Source organism: Triticum urartu, chromosome 2A (genome assembly GCF_056163025.1).
Source record: "Triticum urartu cultivar PI428250 chromosome 2A, HENAU_Tu73, whole genome shotgun sequence".
Taxonomy (NCBI): Eukaryota; Viridiplantae; Streptophyta; class Magnoliopsida; order Poales; family Poaceae; genus Triticum; species Triticum urartu.
The window spans coordinates 684,721,796-684,746,733 of NC_141874.1; the positions used below are offsets into that span (position 1 = coordinate 684,721,796).

The 24,938-nt window shown below is 44.6% G+C and overlaps 2 protein-coding genes and 1 long non-coding RNA gene across 10 annotated transcripts; 1 reads left to right on the top strand and 2 right to left on the bottom strand.

Annotated features, from left to right (window-relative positions):
- Positions 1–6,808: 6,808 nt before the first annotated feature.
- Positions 6,809–16,878, bottom strand: LOC125539718 (pentatricopeptide repeat-containing protein At5g04780, mitochondrial). Of its 8 annotated transcripts, none has more exons than XM_087544918.1 (4): positions 16,501–16,878; positions 12,906–15,462; positions 7,741–11,944; positions 6,809–7,658 (listed from the first exon to the last, which is right to left on the bottom strand). In XM_087544918.1, exon 2 carries the CDS (start codon positions 15,056–15,058, stop codon positions 13,331–13,333), a length of 1,728 nt encoding a protein of 575 aa, XP_087401044.1. In that variant the 5' UTR covers positions 15,059–15,462; positions 16,501–16,878; the 3' UTR covers positions 6,809–7,658; positions 7,741–11,944; positions 12,906–13,330. The 8 variants fall into 8 exon arrangements, with proteins under 8 accessions (XP_087401044.1, XP_087401043.1, XP_087401038.1 ...); XM_087544917.1 differs by having other exon boundaries at positions 7,741–9,544; positions 11,819–15,462; XM_087544912.1 differs by having other exon boundaries at positions 7,741–9,544; positions 11,430–15,462.
- On the top strand, positions 7,065–8,532 carry LOC125539719 (B3 domain-containing protein Os11g0156000). The gene is made up of 3 exons (XM_048703231.2): positions 7,065–7,668; positions 7,777–7,960; positions 8,079–8,532. The coding sequence occupies exons 1-3, from the start codon at positions 7,065–7,067 to the stop codon at positions 8,089–8,091; spliced, it is 801 nt and encodes a 266-aa protein (XP_048559188.2). The 3' UTR covers positions 8,092–8,532.
- A 2,356-nt stretch (positions 16,879–19,234) lies between the features above and the next one.
- On the bottom strand, positions 19,235–20,212 carry LOC147986722 (uncharacterized). The gene is made up of 3 exons (XR_015615238.1): positions 20,076–20,212; positions 19,584–19,658; positions 19,235–19,412 (listed from the first exon to the last, which is right to left on the bottom strand). It is a non-coding gene; the product is annotated as an uncharacterized LOC147986722 (long non-coding RNA).
- Between the last annotated feature and the right edge of the window lie 4,726 nt (positions 20,213–24,938).

The following is a 24,938-nucleotide window of genomic DNA, read 5'->3' on the forward strand; positions in this document are numbered from 1 at the left end:
CGCCTTCATGAAAGCATAAACATCCTCGCGTCTTCGTCGCCACATCCAACCAAAGACAACATAAACATTGATTACCATCATGGTTGCCAAGACCCTACTCAATGAAGACCACCACAACAGCAAGTAGACAACATCTTCGACAAGGTAACAATGCAAATACACCACCGCTGAGCCTGATCAATAAAGGATAGGACAAAAGTTCTCACTCTAACATGAAGTTGTGTTTCTCTCATCATCTTGATAATAATTCCTTGGCTGATAATAGCATGGGTTAATCTTTTGTTCCAACTATTGAGTTTCGTCACAATAGCTATATTCTTCACCGGTAGGGTAGTCTGGGTTAATCGTTTGTTCCAACTATTCAGTTGTATGTTCACCCTCGGGGTAATCAGGAGCCCTTGCTTCCACTTTGTCTCCCTTCAGTAAAGAACAACTTTATGCTGACCGAAAGCGACCACCAGCATGCATGACACCATGCAGGCCCTGCGAGGGTGAAAAGCCATCCGAAAGCATACCCGTTTCTCACATATCTTCCCCCCTCTCTGTCCATCATCTCATCTCTTTTCTCCTGGCCTGACCAGGCCTTCTCTCTATCACGTCAATCTTCAGGCCAACTCCACCACGCGACCCTATCCTGTCCGCCCCCGTCCGTTTGGGGTAAAAGGGACAAAAAAGGCGGCCCAGCGCGCGGGAGCAAACGGACATTTGTCCGCTTTGTGTCCGCTTTCGACCCATCCCCAACCCAAACTTGCGCTGGTTTTGGGGTGAAACGGACAGCGCGCGGACGGGCGGGACGCGCGCGCTTGTCCTCCCCTGGCCCGCCTGTCGGTGGTAGAAACCAAACCCCCCCACGGCCATTTGGCGCCATTTCCCCCAAACCCTCCCACGTCCCTCCCGCCGCTCCCCCCCTCTCTCCCCCGTCCATGGCCGACGCCCCGCCGAGTTCCGGCGGCCTGGCCGTCGACCCGACCGCAAAGGTGAGGAAGAAGGCGGCAAAGAAGCCGCGGTCAGAGTACACGCCGGAGGAGATCGCCAAGTTGGACGCGAAATCGGCGAAGAGGAGGGAACGGAGAGCGGCCGTCAAGATCAATGCCGCTGCGGCCAAGTTCGCCGCGCAGCGCGAGGAGTTGGAGGCCGCGCGGCGCAAGGCCGCTGCCGACGAGAAGGAGGACCTCGTCAACAAAGCGCACGCCATCCTCATGCTTGGCATGGGCCGTCCGGCGGGGTTCCATGCAGCGGCCGCCGGCCCGGCGAGCACAGGCTCGTCGGTCGCCCGGCCTACGCACTGCCAGTCGCCGACGTCGTGCGTCGCGCCCATGTCGCCCGGCTTTCCTCCGCCCAGGCACGACGGCCAGACCCGTTTCTCGGCGTCGCCGGACGTGGGCTTGTTCGCGCCGTCCACACCACGTCCCGCGGCCGTCATCGACCTCAACGTGACGCCTGGGTCCAGCAGCGGCGGGCGGCCTTCCGTCGAGATGCAAACAAAGCAGGCACGTGCACCGTTCACGGGCACCATGCCGGCCCCCGCGTGTTGTTTGAGGAAATGCCAACCTCAACGCCGACGGTGGACGACCCCTTCTACAACCAGTACATGGAGGACGTGATCTTCCAGGGTGGGCATGGACGTGCTTACGACCTCGATGAGACCCAAAGTCAGGATGGCCGCGCCCAGTACGTGCCCGATGAAGAGGCCGACGACCGTGCTGACTACGACCATGGTGATTCGTGGCATGAAGACGATGACATCTATGTCGAAGGTGAAGATGAAGATGAAGCCAATGATGTTGATATTAGTGGCGCTCCATTGTTCATAGACGAGCTCACCCAAAGAGCGGAAGCACAAAAGAAGCGGAAGAGCATTCGCACCGGGTCATATACACAAGATGAGGACAAGTTGATTTGCCAATCTTGGATGGAGATTAGCCAAGATCCAAGGACCGGCGCGCAACAAAAGGGCATTGTTTTTTGGACGAGAGTCCACAAAACATTCCATGTAAGGAAGATGTTTGAGCCCTACCAAATTACAAGCAACCGTGGCATCGGTTCGATTCAAAAAAGATGGTTGTTCATCCAACAAGAGTGCAACAAATATTGCGCTGCATTTGAGAGCGTTGAAGCACGGCCCATGAGTGGTCTCGGCGTTGGAGACATGGTATGCTCTTCTCTTTCTAGCCCTTGCTACGGCCATGAGACTTGTTGTTGTTGATCATGTTCACTTGTTGTTGATCATGTGGTAGGCATTTCAATCTTTGGAGGCATTCAAGGCCCGGCACAATGACAAGCCATTCACTCTTACGCATTGTTGGACGATCATCAACAATTGCCCTAAGTTCAAGGATCAATACCGTGAACTCCAAAGGAAAAGAGGCAAGAAGACGGCCAAGTTCGCCGGAGGTGGGGATGGTGAGGCATTGAAGAGGCCGAGGGGCAAGACCAACTCCAAGGTGGACGACATCCGTGACGCCTCATCCATGGCCTTGCATGAGACATTGCATGGCATGATGTCACATAAGGATGTGAGGGACGAGAAGAAGCGGCAAAGCAAGGACGAGCAAATGAAGCAATACCTAGATCTCCAAAGACAGAAGCTTGAGATGGAGGAGGCGGCCAAGAACAGGAAGATAGACATGGAGGAGACGGCCCGGCAAAGACAGCTCGACATGGAAGAGGCCGCCCGGCAAAGGCAGCTCGACATGGAAGAGGCCACCCGGCAAAGGCAGCTCGACATCGAGGCCGACAACGTCAAGGCCAGGCAGAGGCAGCTCGACATCGAGGCCACCAATGCCGCCACCAAAGCAAAGGAGGTGGCCCTAGCGATCATGAGCGTGGACTTGTCGAAGATGAGCGACAAGACGAGGGCCTGGTTCGAGGCCAAGCAGAAGGAGATGCTCGAAGCCGAAGGCCTGAACAAGGTCGTCCGATCGGCGTGGCCGTTCTTTTTGGAGGCTGGCATGGGTGCCGCCCACCCGCTGGGCCGCTGGCATGGGTGCCAACGAAAAAACATTCATTTTGAAGGCCGGCTGTGTTGCCGGCCGCTGGCTGTGTTGCCGGCGAGGACAACTATTCATTTTGGAGGCTGGCTGTGTTGCCGGCCGCTGCCTGTGTTGCCGGCGTGATGAACTGGGGTCGTGAACTGGGGCTTGGCATTTGAAACGTTCCTTTTTTTAAACTAGACGCGGATAGGATGGGGCAAAAGGATGCGTCCGCGCGCTGGGCGCATGGCCGCCGCATCCCAGAACAGGCCCGGACACGACCCCAAATCCCTACCCAAAGGGACAAAAACCGGACAAAACGGACGTCCGTTTGAGATCGCGCGATGGAGTTGGCCTCAGTGCGCACTGGAAGAATCCAATCTCAGAGATCGGCTGCAGCCTGCACCCCTCCTTTACGCATACCCACGGTACACAAAGAGATCTGCTCAAAAGATATCAAATTTAGTTCGCACCTGGTACAGAAATTTAGGAAGGGTTACATAAACAACTGCAGGGTAATAGTAGTGCTGGTGGTTCTACACATGGTACCAGCCAAACCATCAGCTCTTTTTCTTTTCTTTGATGGGGAGCCAAGCCCATCAGCTATTCTAGTTAACTTGTGCAATCTCACGGAGCAAGTTCAAGATCGCTTTTCCTAAGTCCATAACATATCCAGATAATGGAACAGATTCCTCCAAACTAGAACGAAGCGAATCCAGAAAAAGGCTTGAAGTCATAACAATTTCTTTTCCAGATTCTTGCAAAACACTGGTTTCTTATTTGGAACGCATAACGACTTGCCGAATCTTGCATAAAACATCCATGGATTTTTTTTTGTATGCACGCATGACTTTTTAAATGCGCCCACAAGATTCTGAGAGAGTAAGTGAATGCAAGACGCATAATCATGAAATACGCATTAGGTCTAACTGTTTGCTATGAATTTTATGAAAAAAGGCCAGAGGAAAGCACTCCGTGAGAAGTTTGGGGGTCCTAATTCTTTTCGATCCTGATGGTCTCTGTAGCTAAATTTTCGAAGGATTTGTCTAGAAAAATTGGTGTGGATTAAAGCCTACAAAATTTATATGGAAAATCACACTATCAAGCGAGCCCCCTTTGGTAGTTCAGGTTCAGGGCTTGCATGTGTATTTGTAATGGGGAATATACGTACGTACGTACAAGCCGTCGTACAGATATAGATTGAAGTTCGTAAAATCTTAAAATAATCTTACCATCCTGAAGACGTGCCGAAGCATGTGCTTCCCACGTCCATGATGCCGCCGAGGGCTCCCAGTCCCAGCCACATCTGCATGAATGAACCTGGAGAAACATACGTGGCCTCGTAGAAAAGGATGCACGGTATCGAATAACATAACGAGGGGCATTAGCATGTGTGTCCCCTCATCTCGAGTTATCCCATATTCAATTCCACGAGATGTAGACCGGCTCGCTCATGTGGCCGGAGGAAACCAAACCTGCCTGCCTGCCTGCCTGCCTGCATTATCAGAAAGATCGGGCAGGGCAGGTGAGCTGCATGATTGAGCCATGGGAAATGAAGAACCTAGGCTGCGTGGCTCCCTCCTCGTGGCCGGGCTTAAATATGCTAACACTTGGGCACAACTAGCAACCAACCAGTGCATGCACGCATGTTGCAGATGGGTACCAGTTGGAGCTAAATTAAATCGTGCGTTCTTTCATAGCCCAAGAGATGCTAAGCATAGAGTTAGGACTAGTTTAATCTAGGTAGTACATGTGTGCAGTGAAGTGGAGGATTATAGCATATATAAAACGATTTTGCAGTACATGTAGCTAGCCATCTTTACTGTTACTGGGTATCTTTATGCGCATACATGCATGCACGCACAGAGAAAACAGCATCAGAACAGTTTCTAGGGATTAGCAGGAAGCAGGAGGAACTACTACTAACAAGGATCAGTGGATCTTACAGAGCAATGGGGAAGGAATTGGGGTCACAAAAATCTGATTCATCTCATCACGAGCTTGTTGGAAATTATAGGAGAGAGGGTCCGTGCGCAGGCCCAGTCTTGATCCCATTTCCAATCTAGTGTTGGAATATTTTGGCGTTTGGGAACTTGGAGCTCTCCAGCTGCATAGAGCAGCAGGCAGGAAGAGAAATACCATGGCCACGTGAGATTACAACCAAGTATAGGCACTGCATGCGAATAGCAATAAAATCATACAACAAGTGATCAACTTTGAAGAATATAAATAAGATAATGAGAGGTCTAATGTTAGGAATTAAGAATCTACTTTGAAGAATAAATAAGATAATGCGAGGTCTAATGTTAGGAATTAAGAAGCAACCGATGCAACGAGCGGGTCGATTAATAATGAGATCCGTTAAATCACCGTTATGATTTGATTCTGGACAGGACCCGCTGACACAGCGGACGCCCCCTCTTGGTCCATCCGGTTTCTCCAAAGGCTGACAAACTGAATAACAATGTTAGTTGACATAATCACACACATTAATTAGTGAGCACACACCCACACACAATGAATCTAGCCATTCAAAACCATGTGAACGAATGCCTGTCTCTGAAGGAGCAAGCAAAGCGACATTGATGATTTTATCGCCGATAGTTTACTGAATCTGATACAGATCTGCCCCTAAAGTTATAAGAAAACAGGTCATCTTAAAGCTCTGCGCTCCAATCCTGCAACAGCAAGAGGTGCTTCCCATATGCGTAATGCATGATAAAGAAGCACTAATCTCCAAAGGACATCATCCAACACAAGGAGCAGAGTGGTGGCCAGTGGCTGTACCCCCACGCAAGCTGCCCACTGTGCTCTGAGCAGACCAGGGCAGGTAGTCCTACGGCAAAGGTTTGAATAGAAATAATGTATCTTACAGCCAGCCACAGCTCAAATAAATTCAATTCATTGTGTGAGTCCAACCAAAACCAGCTTGGTTTCTTTGCTTGCAGGTCTTGTCCTCTTAAGAGGTGGTCAGCCAGGCATGCCATTCAATGAGACAGGCCTGACAAACCCTTGATTGTGTTGAATCTGATATCAAGAAAATAGCTGGGGTTGTGTACTCCATAGTGAATGATAATAAGAGCATACAGCCCATACACCTCACATGTCATATCTCAAAAGACCCCTACTGCCCTCAACAAGTTATTGCCTACCAGCTACCCCAAGTGGACAGCAGGTATAAGAACTAGCGGTAGTACCAATCTATGATAGGTCCCTAGGAAACCTCCATGTCTACACATGTTACAAATGGGATGGACACCTCCATGTCTACACATGTTACAAATGGGATGGACTCTTATTGGAAATTACGTTTCTGAATAAACCAGCCACGACTTTCTTGCACCGTCCCAAGGCCAGATAGAAGAAATTGGGTGTCCAACATGAACACAGCACTGCAGCACCAGAAACCTGGACCTGTGTCTGTAGGAGGGTTAAAATGAGGAGTTAAGGACAGTGGTCATACTACATCACACTGCATAGGCCCCAACCACCCAGGCACATGGAAAGCAATGGTGAGGCCTACCCCACTGCACCCCCCTGGATGGCTGTGATTAGGCCACAATGGCCAGGCACCAACTTTTAAGTACCACCACCTGATCATTCCTCATCAGCTACACTGGAACCATATATTCTAACCTTAGCACCTTTGCAGCCCTTTCACTTTGATTCTTCTTGTCTACTACCTCCTCCGTCCGAAAATACTTGTCATCAAAATGGATAAAAGGAGGTGTATCTAGAACTAAAATACATCTAGATACGTCATCTTTTATCCATTTTGATGACAAATATTTCTGGACGGAGGGAGTACCTGGGTTAAAAATACTGGTACTACCCACTTCAAGATCAAATGCACCAAGTCGGCCTTACCTATATATCAATACATTATGTGTAGACACTAGCTAGACACCTCCAAGCTGTGTAAAGTTCTACTTGGGAGGCTATAAATGCCTAGCTATGACATATGCATGGTTCTCTACACAACACACACCACCATCCTATTCCTGCCTCTCCTTTTCTCTTCTCTTCTCTCCACTGCCCAAGTTTTGCCATAGACAAGAAAGAACCTCTAGGTAGCTTTCCTCCAGAGCAGCAATGGCCATGCACCATCTCTCCCAGGGGCACCCGCAGGCCTGGCCATGGGGGGTAGCCATGTACACCAACCTACACTACCACCACCAGTACGAGAGGGAGCACCTGTTCGAGAAAACCTTGACGCCCAGCGATGTAGGCAAGCTCAACAGGCTGGTGATCCCCAAGCAGCACGCGGAGAGGTACTTCCCCCTCAACGGCGGCGACTCCCCCGGCGACAAGGACCTGCTCCTGTCTTTCGAGGATGAGGCCAGCAAGCCGTGGCGGTTCCGGTACTCGTACTGGACGAGCAGCCAGAGCTACGTGCTCACCAAGGGCTGGAGCAGGTACGTCAAGGAGAAGCAGCTTGACGCCGGAGACATCGTGCACTTCGAGAGGGTGCGCGGCCTTGGCACAGGCGACCGTCTCTTCATCTGCTGCAGGCGCCGTGGCGAGAGCGCGCCGCCACCACCACTCCGCGTATCTCCGCCTGCTCTGAACACCGGGGAGCAGCAGCCTTGGAGCCCGATGTGCTATAGCACGTCAGGATCATACCCTACCAGCCCTGCCAACTCCCACGCCTATCGCCGCTCCGTGGAGCAAGATCACAGCGACATGCTGCATGCAGGTATACACAACCCTCAAGATCAAAGCACTTGATAGCATGCAACATAACTTAGATGCAGGTGCTGAAAATTACATATCTCTTACACCATTCTCCGGTGAATTCTTGCAGGTGACTCGCCGAGAGAGGCAAATGCCAAGAGCAGTACGGCATCGGGGCCGCCGTCGAGACGTCTCCGGCTGTTCGGAGTCAACCTCGACTGCGGTCCGGAGCCAGAGGCAGAGGCAGCAACGCCAATGTACGACTACACCCACCAGAACCCCTACGCTGCAGTGGTCACGGTGCCAGCTTACTGGTCAGTACTGTAAACATCACCAAAAGTTCAATTGCATTCAGACACATCTGTAGATATTCAGTAGCACATATATATAACCGAATTTCTCAATTTAAAGTACAATATTTTTTGACAACAGGGCCAGTTCATAAGATGGTGAGGTCTGAAGCCATGCTCGAGTATCCTGACAACCAGCAGTGAAACTAGTTACTACTCCCACCAGACAGCCTACTAGGCTACTCTGGACCGAGTGACAGGCTTGAATTGACCCTTGGAAGGAAAAGGAAGAGGAAGTGGAAGATCCCTTGTTTCCCGGGCAATCTTCCTTCCATCCACAGAGTGCCCTTTTTTTCTATGTTTTCTTTCTTCTGGTCTTCCAGAGACCCTACTCGATCGCATCGCAGTACGGGGCCCTTGGCAGGTGGCAGGTTTCAGGAAACATCAGGTTGAAAAGGAGAGGGAGTAAGAGAGATAGAAGGATGGTGACACACATGAAAAACAAAAGGACATGCTTAGCAAGCATGTGTGTATGTATGTGTCATCTGTATGTACTGGGTCCAAGAACAAACTATGAAGTTGATGTATCCTCTCCAGCCTCCTCAAGAAACAAAGTCATATCCCCCATGGGCCATGGGCATGGAGATTTTGTTCTCTCCCTTCTTGCCTCTTCCAGTACTAGTGTTCTACACCTCACGCAATCAGTTGGTTTAATGTTTTCAAGTCAAACAATGCATTCACCTTACCTTCTCAAAAAATTCAATGCATTTACCTTACCTTCTGAAAAAAAAAAATCAATGCATTCATACACCTAAGATAAACAATCAGCGAGTGTACGTGCGATGCAATGCAGTTCTCAGAGTCTCTAAACAATAGGAAGGGTAACGTTATGGCCAAGATTGACAGATGCCAAAGGATCGTTAAAGAAGTGATGTGCCATAGGTGATGCCGACACCCGGGGATGTCCATGTCCCGATCTTTTACTATTCTATTAATAGCCGGTATCAACCTTTTTGATCCCTCGGGAAGGAAAGGCCCGGCAGAAGTTTGAGGTGTGCAAGTGGTCTCAATCTGCCCTAATAGGATGCAAAGGAAAAGGATGGCTAAGATGATGGCCTGAGAGGCAAGTTCCAGACACAAAAGGCCACTAGGCTCCAATAATCAACAAGATTCCCGGCAACACGTATCAAAAGGAAAATCGGAGATCTGTCTCCTGCTTTTGTTGCCTATGTTAGAAAGGCCTGTACGTACGAGGCAAACTAGAGATTATTGTTCCGGCCGGCCCTGCCAATTATTGAAAGTAGAAGATGCCTGGAGAAACATGGCCTAACTCAACAGACATGGCGCTATCAGCTCTTAGTTAGGGTCAAACAGTAGCTAGCTGTAAAACAATATTTGGACTCGTGTCCAGCTGTGGAACACACCAAAGCTAAAAAAAAAAGATAGCTAAGTAAATAAACCCTGTGTTACCATGCTCACCTAATTTGGTGCAAGAGCACATCTTAGTATGCAGACTGCCCAACTGCAAGTAGGCTGAGAGATACACATGTCTATAATTGCAAAATGCAGTACGGATTAGAGTATTGAGCACGGTGCTGAAATACTGACCTGGTTCAGTGAAAAAAATTAGTGAGATGCAGGCATGAGATTCATCTGAATGGAACTCGCAGCAATACCGTATCAAGCACCAAAATTTCCTGTCTGCTAGCAAGAGCAGGAGCCATGTTCTAATACAAAATGACATGCACTTTGGTGTGTGTTCGAGAAAAAAGAACAGGAGCCATGTGCAGCGGGGCTTTCTCTAATGGCAATGAACCTTATCCGGGGCACTCCAGGGCTGCATGATTAACGCCTTTGAACACCAAATAGCTTATCTTAACATTAGTACAAAAGGGCCATGTGATTGCCATAATGGTAAAGTGGACCCTTACTTTGTCTACTTCACGCATACCAAGAAAAAGAGATTCCCTTAATTGAATTGAAAAGAACGAAATTATCAAAGGAAGTACTCCCTCTATAAACAAATGTAAGACGTTTTTGCAGTTTAAATTTGTGTACAGAGGGAATAGTAACTAATTAGTACTACGAACTAATCACATTACCCATGTAAAATTGTACAGATAAAGGCCTGTTTGGAAAAATACCACCATTCAAAAAACAACGATGCCCACAGAAAAATATATCACCATCCCAAACAGGTCCTAAAGCTGAAGTTTCATTTCGATTTAGGAGGGTTTGGCCTGTTTGGTTTGTGCCCAACATAGCACCAAAACCAAGTCAAATAGTAGTGGTGCCCAAATCTATGTGCACAAATTGGCTGTCCAGTTTAGTTCAAAACATAAATCAAACAGACTAAAGAACATATTCTTACCAAAATTATAGCACCGAATTAAGCATGGACAATTCTAATCAAAGTTATTCCCTCCATTCACAAATATAACATGTTTTGGATATTTTAATATGGAGTACATATGGATTGAAATGGGTGAACAAACACACTAAAATGTGTCTATATACATCCGATCCAGAAAAAAGTAAAAACATCTTATATTTGTGAAGGGAAGGAGTGTTTTGGTAAGAACGATGGCTCCCTATAGCCTGAGACAAAACAGCCATAACCAAGAATATATACACATAAATATAAGGATATAAGTATTATGTTCACAACAAAGTACAATAGCACATTAACTGACATATAAAGGAAAAGTTGCTGAGATCATACATTTGGTGGGTCATTTGGAATAATAATTTATTTCCATACCTAGGCAAAATATATATCTTCCAGAAATCATAGAAAATAATATCACAGCAACTAATATTCCTATTCACGATTACATAAATAAAAAATGGATCACACTAATATCACAGCCATGATAAGATATTTACTCTGTGCTAGAACCTACATATCACATATTTTTACTAATATTACTGCAAGCATATAAAAAAAATGATATGCAGACAACGCCGTCAGGCTACACCATATGTGCAAACAACATATCCAGACAACAAAATAGAACCTATAGCAGGAAAAGTGATTATGGCTTCAGCAGCAAACCAAGATCTATACGTGAATTGAGTGCTTAAGGTAAATCCCTAGTTGAGCTACCACCCAAAGGGGTTAGTGCAGTCTCCTGCAATTCCAACAAAGACGACTCTAGCCGACCTAGAAAGTTTAAGGTATGTCCGTTGAATCGCAAAGCGGTCCTGCTCCAGAGAGTAATCCTAATTTTACAATAGTTTCAATCACAAAAAGAAGGGAAAATAACTACAAAGGCCCCAAAGGATAGAACAGAGTGAAGGCAATTTAAAATAGACAAATAAAAAAATACCTAGTGTCAGTGAGTAGTATATGTATATTAAGGAAGAAACATATCTCCCACTTTGAAATTGGCAACATTAGAGATGCCAGGGCTTACAAATCATGTCTAATTATGTAGCAGTAATTGTTCAAAATGAAGCATGCATGGGACTAAAATAATGCTATTGTCATTACCTGAAGAAGGGTTACTTTGTTTTTGCAAGAACAGGCTCACACCACACTTTCATGGGAATTACAATCAGTGTCATTTTCATGAGGCTATTATGTCCGGGAAAACAGAGTTTATGTGTTCATTTGAAATTGGCCATTATAATCAGTGTCAATTTCATGGGCTATTATCTCTGGTAAAACAGACTCCCAAATACCAATGACTCCTGTTTGGCGGACAAAGGCCGCTGTCTCCTGAACTGCTCGATTTGCTCTCTTTTGGCTAACACAAACTTGCAGCCAGTTAATGTTTCAGCCTCTCTCTGAATTTCACTGAATATGGCACACAATCTAGAAATGCAATGCTCATTGCCTGCTAAGGCCTGAATAACAGAGGTAAAATCGCTGTCGCTGACCATGATAACAGGTAGTCGCGACCAGACCGCATAAAGACGAATCCCTTCCAGGCATGCTCTCGCATCCATGCATACATAAACGAAGATATACGGCACACCTTTTCAGCTTCCTCTGGAGTCATATTTCTGTCCAACAATGGAGAACATGCAATACAGTTAAACAAAGATTTATGTCCAGTTTTCAGCAAATACCTACAACTGAAAGAACTAAGAATATTCTACTGTTACATTCTCTACTTTAAAACCAAACAAAACAGGATCTTATCGTTTCAATAGACAAATAATTAATGCAAATCCTGTCTTGCTTCGGACAATTTTATTTCAGAGAACCTGTGCAGTCCTCAAATGCAGATACAAAAGCATTAGCTCGCAATCTCTAAGTTCAGATAAATAAGCACGTCCTTTTCAAGTAGAGCAGAGCAGCAAGGCTTCTAGATCCAAGACCCAAGCACATATGTGAGTATATCTTTCTATGCACTAGTCTGCAAAAGTACGGGAAGTATCAGACAACACAGGTTTTTCTTAGTGCTGCATACAAGAAACCTCAGGTTATTTGGTAACAAAATGGAAACCAGTGTGTTGTCGTTATTTGTAAAATATCAATTGCTTTTCTCCTTGTCATGCTGGCACAAAGCCTAGAATGGCAGATTACTATAACTTGTGAATCAAAAGGTCACCAAAAAAAAAACTCATAAGCATAATTGTCCTAACATATGAGCAAAGCTCCAGGGAAACTTAGTTCTCAATATAAAGCTATAACAGAACATTTGCTATGGTGAATTGAAACAAATATGAATGATTGGGTTTGAAGCCTGCAAGGATAGGTTTTACTCAATTTCTTAAAGCCACGAATGCTAGTACAAATTATGTTCAAATGGAAGATATTTAAATACAGTATAGGGAATGAACTGTTCTAGAAATTGAATATGTCAGCAGTAGTGCATAGGGGAATGAGACCGAGATGCGCCACTTTCCAGGGCTCATCACTGTTGGAGTGGAAAGAATGACAAGAAAGATTTGATCATAAGGAGTTGGAACCACAATGTGCATCAGCTGGTACAATTCTCAGTAATTACACTGGTAGTACCAAGTAAGTAGCATAGCAGACTTCTTCACGCACTGAATTCAGCAAGTGATCTGAGAAGAAATCCACTTCCCATGTCTATTTCTGTAAGAACAAATCTTGCATCGACTTCCTATGTATATCTTTGTTGGACCACAGAAAATTATGTGGCTCGTCATCCACAAGATACAGCTTTCTTGGTGACAGTCTATTCAGTTAACCAAGGACTTGCATCTGCTTCCATTTCTTATGCGCATATCAGACGATAGTGTTGATACTAGATTCAATGGAGTCAGCAGCATGGCGTTATTGACTTGAATGGCAAAGCTACCAAGATCAGTCCTGACATAGATCATTAGTGTTGTAGTGCCACTACTGACAGGCAATAATTTGCTACATGAATAGAGTGCCACTGGTAGTTGACTGCCATCTTCCAATTCAGCCCTACATCACCAAAAGTCCCCACAAGAACATGAGCCATCCTTAAAATGGTGAAATCTATTGACATCTCTGACAATGAATAGACGTTCAGTAATATGGGTTGCAACCTTCATGAATGAATGACAGTCCCCGCATATCCTAAGGTTCTTGTGTATTATAATTGGTATATTAGGAGGCAAGCTGATTAACCCAAAAGCAAGTGCTAACTTCTCACTATGGTGTTTAAGCAGCTCCTCTTTTTGGTCGTCATGAACATCATGCAGATCGCATTCTATTTTGGTCATGTGAGCAAACTTTCTCATATCGTGATAAATTTCCTCCAACTTATTGTAGATATCAGTGATTGCTGGGTGCTTTCTCTCTCCAACAACAAAGACATGGATTTTGCCCTTTGCTTCAATCCAACTCCTGCCAATTTCTTTCTTTGCACCACTATCCTTCAAATATTTCCTTGTCATTAGAACATTCTCCCAGTTCCCACTGGCAGCATATACATTTGAGAGCAAAACATGGTTCCCTCCATTGTCAGGCTCAAGTTGGAAAAGCTGTTCCGCAGCTATTCTGGCTAACCCACTATTGTTGTGGTTCCTGCATGACCCTAGCAAAGATCCCCACATAGAAGCAGTTGGTTCAAATGGCATTTTGTGAATCAATTCCCAGGCCTCATCAGTCTTCCCAGATCGACCCAGAACATCAACCATGCAAGAATAGTGAAGGACATTAGGTTCAACAGTCTGATCAGACATTAGCAGGTTAAAGTAGTGGCGACCCTCTTCAACTAAACCTGCATGACTGCACACTGACAACATGGAGAGATAGGTAACTTCGTTCGGAAAAATACCTAACTGGTGCATTTTCTCAAAGAGAATCATAGCTTCCCAAGAATGGGCATGCCTCGAAAAACCAGCAATCATTGCATTCCATATGACAACATTCTTCTGTTCCATATAAGCAAATAGTGCGTAAGATTTTTCAATCTGGCCACACCTTGCATACACATCCACAAGAGATGCTGCCACAAAGAAGTTCCCATGAAAACCACATTTCACAATAACTGCATGCAGTTGTGTCCCTTCAATTTTCAATGCTAAGCTTGCACATGCGCTAATGATAGCAGAGAGAGTGAATTCACTCAATTTTACTCCTTCCCTTTGCGCATTCCGAAATAAACATAATGCTTCTTCGTGAAGGCCATTCTGCACATATCCTGCAAACAATGAACTCCATGTAACTAAAGTTTTATCAGGCATCTTCTCGAAAACCCAGCAGGCATCCTTAATCATGTTACATTTTGCATAAACATCTAGAATTGCTGTCCCAACAAAGCTGTTTGCGTCCAATGCAAGCTTGATTGCAATGGCGTGTAATTGCTTGCATTCATTGATAGCATATTTTGCAGCACATGCACAGATTGTGCTGGACAAAGTAAATTTAGTCAGCTGCCTCCCTTCTCGGTGCATCCTTTGAAAAAGCTTCAGAGCTTGTACATCCTCTCCACTCTGAGTATATCCAGCAATCATGGTATTCCATGAGACTATGCTTCTGGCAAGCATTGCATCAAAAACATGACGAGCGCAATCATTCCGACCACATTTTGTGTACAAGTTGATTAGAATATTGCATGTGACAGTATCTGTTACCAGACCAAAATGAATGGCTAGCCCATGGCAGCTTTTCCCAACCAGGAGGGACCTCCTCTTTGCACATAGTTGCAGAAGCTCATGGAGCACAAACATGTCAATCAAACTCCTGTCAATCTTACCATGACGTTTATCCTTTAGGGAATTGTTCAGACCATACCACACTCACACTTCATGTTCTGATTTATGGCAGGGTAGTTAAACGGAATGCCCATCCATGGAAGACAGCTACTAATGCATGCAGAATATGACTGAAAGGGAGAACTTCGCCAACCAAATTTGCACTGCTTTCTGATGACTCGCAGCAAGGGACAGCTAGTCTGAAATATGTTTAGATGCCGTCAAAAGCACATAACTTTTCTGCAGGATGGCATGAAACTTCTCTCATTAGTCCACCTTTACAAATTCTTGATATTATAATCTCTGGAAGAAAAGCAAGTCAGTCACAACTATATGATCCTCATCACACTTTGATGCATCTTCAGAAAGCAGATACGATCCTGTAAATAAAATCTAGACAGGTAAAAGAACATAAATTTTTATGGCAGGGGCATAAGGAAATGTGATGGGTTCTGCTAAAAGCACATGCTAATACGTCTAAAAAGAAATATTTGGTTCAAATGACAAGAAGAACCAGGAACTAGCACCAAGTGAGCTTCTTGCTTTTCAACCATTCGAATGTGGGTGGGAGGTGGTACAGTACTGGTCCTAGGAAGTGAGCGATGGTACTTTGCTGGTAGTACAAGTTGAGAGCTAACTTAAATCCAGGGTTCCTTTCAAATTTTCAGCATCAGGGCTGTGTTCCATTTGGAATAAGGATGTACCAGCAAGATATATATTTCTACTTAACACATCACAAGCACAGGACATAGGCAAACAGAAAAACATTTTACTACTAATCGAGCAATCACACCTTATTATGAACAACCCTACTTTAATAATCATAACAAAAATTTACATCTAATATCAGGATACCATTGATGCACTACACCCCTCCCACCAGCATGACCCTAAGCAGCAACTCAGTAGAAATCCTTATTGCGCGTGACCTATAGCATAGGACAGTGAGCATTACAGCGAAGGCACTACACAGATATGCCACATTGCCACTAGTGCAGCATCAGCATCAGTGGCAGATCTAGGATTTGAAAACAGGGTGGTCCACCTTAAAAACAATTGACAACAAATATGACATGGCACATTCTAACGAATTTACCAATACCACATAGAAATAGATCAATATGGTCTTACAAACATACTAAAATTCACAGTTAAGTCTCAGTTTTGCGTAAGCCGGCATACTGCATACCTTGAGAAATTCAACAAATATGTAAATGTGTTCATGTACTGTACTGGATAGCAATTAGCAGACAACTGAAGCATGCTTAATTGCTTATTATGTTGCTTCTCCTGCTTATTATTCATTTATTTGTACAAGCTGGGAAGATTCATCATTTGTGCACTAGATAGCTCTCTAGCAAACAACGAACATGTACCGTACTGGATGGAAATTTGCACTGGATAGCTCTCAATATTACCTTCGGCTATGAACAGCTTCTCAGCCCCTAGCTGCTAGCCTTCTATGCTGCACGTCTCCAGGCCCCTGGGCCAGGGTGCACGCCTGCACACCGCCGGCCGCCGAGGAGACTGCTGCAGCTGGCCGCTGGCCGCTGGCGGGTGGCGACTGGGCGCGGTGGCCGGCACCGGCGCGGAAGCAGAGGGCGCAGGCGCGCAGCCACTGGAAGGAAGGGCGGCTAGAGTTGGCAGCCTGCCGGGGAAGGGCGCGGCGGCCGGCGGTAGGCAGGAGGCGGCTGGCGGCTGGCGGCTGGCGGCTGGTGCGGTTTGGAGTCGGTCGGGGATGGGACCAATGTGGGGCTGCAGGGAACCCCTGGGCCCTGGCGAACCCCTCGCGCGAGCGACACTGGGCCGGCCCATTAGGATCGTACCTTTGAGTGCGCTCTCACCGGAATTAAAGAGTACTAGTACAATGCCCGTGTGTTGCCACGGGTCTTTTAGTTTTTTTATTGCATGCATAAGCATAATGCACTTCCAATTTCACATGTATAGAAAGAAATTTACACTAACAATTGAACCTGAGAAACGGTTAGAGTTTGGAGAGGTACCTAGAGGGAGGAGGCCCGAGAGTCCTGGAGGTCATCAACATGCGGGTATTATGCGATCGTGGAATTGCCGGTACCGCGGCAACGAGCGACCTTTCCCCATCACAAATCCGTCATCGCCACCGCTGGCCTCCTCCGACTGATTGCGCTGCCAACGTCGCATCAGGTCGTGATACTGAGGAAAATGGGAGATGGTGGTCGGGTGTGGGTATGGGTCTTGGAATACAAAGCAGCCCTCCCAACTGTTATTGTGGTTTTGTGCTTCAAAAATCAATTCATAATGTCCATGCGTTGCCACGGGCACTTTAAAAATCTTCCTGGTTCATCATGATCATGTTTTACTAAAAAAAGATGATATTCCTCGTTGCAAGTAATATCGCTAAATTTCTCGATCCATTAAACCATGGGTAAGTGTAAAAGTAAATGAATATGAGTTGAGTGGAATAAGGAAGGATTAAATGAATGAACAAAGGAAATGATAAAATGGATGAACAAACCAACCGTACACACGTTTTTATCAGTTCTTCTCCATCAAAAAATGGAACCCAATTGTTGTTGCAGCATTGCATTGCTCCACGGAATCCATCAGCCTCCTCGCTAGCGCTAAGGAACCCCATTTTGGCCATTTCTTCCGCCGCCGGCCTCAACATCGCCCCTGGCATGTCTCAGCTAACTCTGCCACGATGTCATGTCCTCCATGTTTCACTTCATTCTACATTACTCCCCGTGTAACATAAGTACTATTCAAACATGCATACCAGTCGTTAGATCGAGCACATCCAAACGGTTGCGATCCACCCTTTTCCACCCTTGCCTCCTATCGCGAGACGTCTCATGCACTGCGTTAACAACACTCCTCTCATGCACGTGCCCAGTGTGGGTCGTGGCCCCTCATGAGGCACCCTCACCGGCCACCGACCTCGCCGCAGGTCGCACCTTGCCACCCTCATCATCGTCGCAACTCTTCTCTCTTCCTTCTTTCCAGTTGCGTCATGTTGGCCATTTCAGATACGAAATATGCCGATGAAGTCGTTGCAGCACGCATAGGAGAAACGCCCCCTCCCACCGCCACCATAGAATCGCCGACAATGATTGTAGCTCCGTTTCATTGTCGCAACACCGTCGGTAGTGGTGGCAGCTCCTACGCCCACGGTCGCGGCGTGGATGCATCAAAATCCTTTGCCAGTTCGAGCATCCAGAAAACATCTACGGTGGCAACTTCATCGACGAAGGTTCCAACATTCCGCAGACTGGTTGCAACTCAGGTAGTAGTCGGTTCTAGCAAAATCGTTTGTTGGTTCCAGCATCCGCATCACCCTTCGCAACATTGCCCAGTCATGGTCACCATCGGGCCTCTCGTCTGCAAGGGTCGTAGCAGCCACCAAACACGGTTCCAGCATGATAATTTTCCCGATGAAGTTACATGATAATTTATAAATCATCACTTGATTTTGGAGCGGTCTTCTTCTTCTTTCTCTTTCTTCATTGCTCATGTTGAACCCTCCTCGGACCCACCCAAACCACATGTCGCTGCCCGCCCTAGCCGACAACTCTGTCGTGTTGATGCTACACCAGAGCCCATCCATCTACCCCCCCCCCCCCCCCCAAACACACAACACACACACACACACACACACACTTCTTCTCCGGCACCGACAACCCACCCAACACCCGGAACCATCAGGCCTCCACCTCGTCTCTGCTTGTCACGTTGTGGTTAGCCACTTCATCGCTTGCTCCAGCTCGTTCTTGATGATCCCTCATCGGGATGTCGGGGCCAACCGTGGCCTTCCCTTATCAAGCTCGGCACTCTACCCCTCATCTATTTATCTCTAGAAATTGACTTGCTCTACAATTGATTTCAAGCAACTACCAAATAGCAAACGTGCTTTCATTTTCCTCATCCATTTGCATATTGCAAGAAGACAGTAGCTTTCCTCATGTCTTCCTTTCTCTCTACATGACCAAACTCTAATATACAACACATGCAGACATGCTACACCTCGGTTGCTATGCTAGACATGTATATTGTATGCTATTTATTTTTCGTACTTTCTTATTTCTTTTTGTAAAAAGTATACCTGAGGCACCATTAGAACACAGTATAAAATCCAATATATTAAATATGATCAAATCCACTAAATAATGCCAGTAAAGTATATACAAATTTGCACTTCCATTACACTGAACGAAAAATATACGTACATCAGCATTCGCTACTCCTTTCAGACAAGATCACTTGTCCGTCTTTCAACGGACAATCTTTGACTCCTCTAGTGACCGGGGAGCTGCTGGAGATTGCTCCTCAACTGGCCTAGCTGTTTGTTCATCTAAAAAATATAGCTTTTCGTTAATTTTAGTCCTGCAGAGTTGCTGTCAAGCAAGTATTTGGTCTCTGTATTTTCTTGTTTTTTCTCAGTTCCTTGTTTTCTAATTGTCCGATGTATTTTCTTGTAGAGTCAGGCTTATTCTACACTAATTTCAGAACATCCGCGAGTTACCTGCCACCGTGGTAGTTCCTCCTCCCTTTTGCCGCTCCATGTGCTAGCCTTGAAAATGTGAATTTATATTGTGTCCTTGCATTGTTATGTATGTAGTTCTGATCAATCATACAAATACCTAAAAGCAAAGAAGAAAACTAAAGTAGAATTGCTGGGAAACTGTCAAAAAATCACATACTCCTAGATAAACCATCAGAATATGTGTACCCCATTATGTCTCGAATCATCAGAATATAGTGATAGGCGATGTATTGGGTGATAAAAGATGTTAGCAATAATTAATAATCCTTACTAGTTAAAGAAAACAAATTGGTCATCTTAAGCTATGAATAATCCTTACTGGTTAAAGATAATGGACGCAAGAAGATACTAAGGATAAGAATTGTCCCTCCTTTCAATCTCCATCTTTAGAAAATAGGATCACCCAAAATGAATAGGATATACTTTTAACAAAAATCTAACAAAATAAGGATATGCTCTAGAATATGTTACCATTAAAGTAGATGTTAATTGCAAGCACAACTTTGAGATCAATGCTACACTTTTGTCATGCATCAGGGTAACATGTGGCGCAACTTTTGGAGGATAACATGTGCTCATTGTCCGTGTGCATCCAGATCTCCAAGTATTAGCAGAATATAAATCTTTTAGTTGTAACACACTCTAGCCATGCCTGAAATAGGATTAGCGGAATGCTCTCAGCGGTAAATTATTACCCACAACATATTGTTTCACCTATTTTTTTAAAATGGATTGGATCTCTTATTAAGTATTTTTGAAGCTTTAAAATGGAAAAATTAGATGTATAAAAAATTAAGGCAACAATTACTATTTAATACTGAATAATCAGGCTACTGGAACATACATTGTAATAGCCTATATACATTTGTGTAGCACCATAAGAACATCCTAAATTGGGATAAAGCCAGCCAAAGTGCACGATCAATATACAATCAGCCTTCTGAACAATAACTGTCAGCAGCCTAGCAATACTAATGAAACGACATAAGGAAAATTCAGTTACTTCAGAATGGTAGAACCTGGCCAATAGTTGGCCGTATGAAGAAAAAATAAAGATCAAGATGTTTATGTGAAGAAGAACTGAAGACATATCATCTCCTGCTGCACAACCAGCTACTGGGTAGTGCTCTCTTTTCTAAGCTTTATTATCACGGGTGAATCAATTGGGTGCTATACTGCAAAAATTCTTTTATGCCTACAAGCTTGAGGTCCCATCCCTGATGACATTCAAATCCACTTGTTTCTTCTTCTATCCCATGGTTGTTGTGCATCCTAAGTGTCGTACCACGTGGGTTGGTGCGCTGCCAAGTGAACTGGAGGACTTGCACCACACTGGCACAACCCTTGTCTTCACACCGACCAACGAAAGTGGTCATTTGGGAGGCCAGCGTGCAAGGTGATGCTAGCACTGCAAGAAATCAAGAAATGCCATAGTTAAAAGAAATTTGTGAGTGGATCCTTAGTTATGCAGAAGTAATGGTTCAGCATGTCAGCATTTCACCTTTCGGGTTCTGAATTTGGATAAGTACGTCATCCTTTTAAATGTTGGCCTCTTCAATACAAGGAATGGTGTTGACTCCTACTCTTTTCAAAGTGCTTTGAAGTCTCTTGTCATTGGTGGTTGTGGTATTGTGTACTGCCTTCTTCTTCCTGTCATCAGTGGAAGGGAAACTAAGTATAACAAGCGGAGAAAGGTTTCATGTTTTTGTACTCTAAGCTGATATGTGCACTCTAAATGGCATTCACTGAAAAATCAATTTAGAAATGTGACAATAGCATGCTTGGATGATAATCAGTATCTACACAGGAAATCGGCAATGGTTCACAAATAAAATGATTACACAGGTAAAATGGATACCTGTAGAATAGATAATGTGCTGAAAGCGGGAAACGCTACTGCTTGTAGCAAAACCAATGACACTACTTATGGATGATAGTAGCAAGGTTAACACAAAAGGCACATTTAAACACTGCCCTTGCCTTCGGCGCAGGGCATCGGCCATCTTCTTCAGCTTGTCAATATTCATCTACACGACACACATGAGTTCTTGCATTAGTAATGGGACAGGGGAGAAAAAAGGGAGCAAACTGTTAGGTGCTAGAAGCAGGGCAGACGAAGTGGCAGCACCCAGTCACTGAGCATTAAGAGTCAACGTTCTGAAAATAGTTAGGTGCTAGAAGCAGGGCAGACAACATGGCAGCATCTAGAATGTTGAACAATGAAAAAAAGGTGTTGGGTGTACTTGATGGACCATCTGTACAAGGTTGTCATACCGTCTGTGCCAAAATATTTCAGAAATGAGGTTGAGCTATCACCATGGAGTACAACCAATGATGAATTTTTCGTAGAAAGCGGGAAACGCTACTGCTTGTAGCAAAACCAATGACACTACCTATGGATGATAGTAGCAAGGTTAACACAGAAAGCACATTTAAACACTGCCCTTGCCTTCGGCGCAGGGCATCGGCCATCTTCTTCAGCTTGTCAACATTCATCTACACGACACACAGGAGTTCTTGCATTAATAACGGGGCAGGGGAGAAAAAAAGGGAGCAAACTGTTAGGTGCTAGAAGAAGTGGCAGCATCTAGTCACTAAGCATTAAGAGTCGATGTTCTGAAAATAGTTAGATGCTAGAAGCAGGGCAGACGACATGGCAGCATCTAGTTATGTTTCAAATCATTTCAATTCATGGTTGGTTTCTTGTGGAAAATCTTACCAGTTATGTTTCTTTCTCGTGGTGGCACGCTGTTGCAGCTTTCGTGTTCGGTGAGCAGCGGCGCCTCCAACCGATGGCCCCAGAGTCGAAGGCTCGGTGGACAAAGGAGATCGACTGGCTTCTCTCTGTCACCGATTTCATCATCGAGTTCGTTCCTTCATGCCAGGTGGCCGAGGATGGCAGCACCATGGAGGTCAGAAACGAATCACCTACCCTTATTTTCATCACACATGGTTGGTTATGTTGCTTTGGAGGTCCTACAAAGAAAATAAATTTGTTATTACAATGAAGGTGATGACTATTTCAATTGCGTGAGTTCATAGTGTTACCTTCATCACTGCCCCCTTAACCCTAACCAAGATAAAGATGTTAAAATAGATCGAAGTGGAACAAACACATTTCACCATGCCCATAGCAACCAATTTTCCAAACTCTTCATGCTGATTCATAATCAACTGGCACAACAAAACCACACTATCAGCTTTTGGGGTTTTCCGCACTATAATATATAATGTCTATTTAAAATGTAATTAGTAATGTCTCTAGTAAGGTCCATGTGTCCTCATTTGATAGTGAAATGAATTCCACTATAGCATAGTCATCCTACAGGTATTCCAAGCATCTCTGAGAATTCTTACCAGGATCCAAATGACCGACCACTCTCCACATATATGTAGATTGTAGAAAACGACACGGATATGCCTGCAGGCTGTGTCATTTAAGCACTAAATATGAAAACAAAAGAAAAATGGAAGGTACAATGTATGAATAGTAAATAGGATGTGTTTACCTAAAACATTTACAGAAAATTTCCTCTGGTGTACATAGTCTCCTTAAAGAACAAGAATTTTTCCAACCTCCAAGTAAATGGCGGACAGTTTGATAAAGTATCTATCTGATATCCAAAACTTGAATTGCAAATGTAAGAATCTTCGTCATAAACCTCTTGCATAGTTGCAGTTTCTTTTAGAATGAGAAACTCTGTAGAGAATACAACAGTGTCTGAGACCAGTACCTTGTATAAGAAAACCTGCATATTCCTGATCCAGGAAGCTAGCTGTTGTCAGAAATTAATGCTACAAAGAATGTTGAACAATGAAAAAAAAGGTGTTGGGTGTACTCCATGTTTCATCTGTACAAGGTTGTCATAGCCGTCTGTGCCAAAATATTTCAGAAATGAGGTTGAGCTATCACCATGAAGTATAATCAATGATGAATTTTTCGGGTATCTATCTACAGAGGTGCAAAACCATTAAATTTGATCGCTCCATGGTACCCCCATGAACAATAAATAAATAATTAGTAAAAAAAAAAGATCTGGCATTTTGTGGCATTGTTTATGACCAAAAGTCTTGCATGCTTGCAAAATTTGGTGCTATATGCACACAAGTTTGAGCACCAATTGTTTTTCTGTATGAGCTCCAAGAATTCTGATTCTCTTTTAATTAGAAATACAATTAATTTCAGCTCATTGGTTTTTGAGTGCGTTTGTAGTGGAAAAGAACAAAAGATTTTTGAGTGTGTTTTATAACTAAGAGGAAAAGTGTAGCAGAATATGAAAGCAAATAAACAGGAAATCATAGAAACATTTATTTCTCTTTTCAACCAGGAAACTCCTTTTCTATTAATTGCTCAATGGCAATAACCAGTACCATTACGTAGCACAAGAGACATGAAAGTGAGATGCGATTTGAAGTATATACTCATTGGTTTGAGAAGGTGTTTCAACATCAGTTTAATATAGATGTATGCTATTATATTGTCAGTATAAATATAGTAGCAATACCCTAACTTACCAATAATCAGGAGCCACAAATGAACAACCATCAATCCAATGTGGTGGCAACCCAGTCCTCATTCAGATATTGCTCTGCCTTGTGCCATGTCACTCCATACCGAAAATGTTCTTTCATAGAAAACTGCTAGCAATAAATAAGAATATCTTGTGAAATGATTAAAAATCATATGCATGTCCATCTGCACGCATGACTATGCTTATTCATAGAAGGGATAATGATCTGCATGTTTATGTGAGACGGGCAGGGAACAACCTAAAAGTCAACATATAAGTATTAGGAGTAAATAACTAAAGATTTAGCAACATCAAGAGCAACTAAAATACAATGGAAAAAACGAGCAGTGCATTGTCTAATCCGGGAATGGCTGCGGATGAGGCTCGAGCTTGACTGCGTTAGGAAATCCGGGATACTACAATCAGCGAGTGCTGGGAGAAATGGGGTTAGCCTAAGACGAGAATGATACTGTAGCTGGACAAAAATTGCAGCTCAAATCGGATACATACCAGAAGAAATACTGGATATGAAGATGAAGCAATACCTATCCTCCATGGGCACCATAGTTGCCGGGATCGGGGAACGAGGCAGCGACCCTCGAACCGGGTTCGTCGTCCCGAATCGAGGGCCGGGTTGACGAGTGGAATGTCGGGGACGCGATCCCAGTCGCTAGGATACGAACCACTTCAGCGACACCAAACTGAGTCTCGATTCCAATTTACCATCGCAAACAGAAACAGGAGGTACTGCTGATTCTTCGAGACGCTGAGATTTACCAGGAGTCAAACGCGTCCAGGCATTGTGGTTCTTCCTCACCGCGCC

What these genes read in the sequence shown, in the direction of transcription:
- LOC125539719 (XM_048703231.2), top strand. Translation starts at nt 7,065, where the DNA reads ATGGCCATGCACCATCTCTCCCAGGGGCACCCGCAGGCCTGGCCATGG. An exon ending in CAGCGACATGCTGCATGCAG is followed by an intron (nt 7,669 to 7,776) that starts GTATACACAACC and finishes GAATTCTTGCAG; the next exon opens with GTGACTCGCCGAGAGAGGCA.
- LOC125539718 (XM_087544916.1), bottom strand. Translation starts at nt 15,058, where the DNA reads ATGTTTGTGCTCCATGAGCTTCTGCAACTATGTGCAAAGAGGAGGTCC.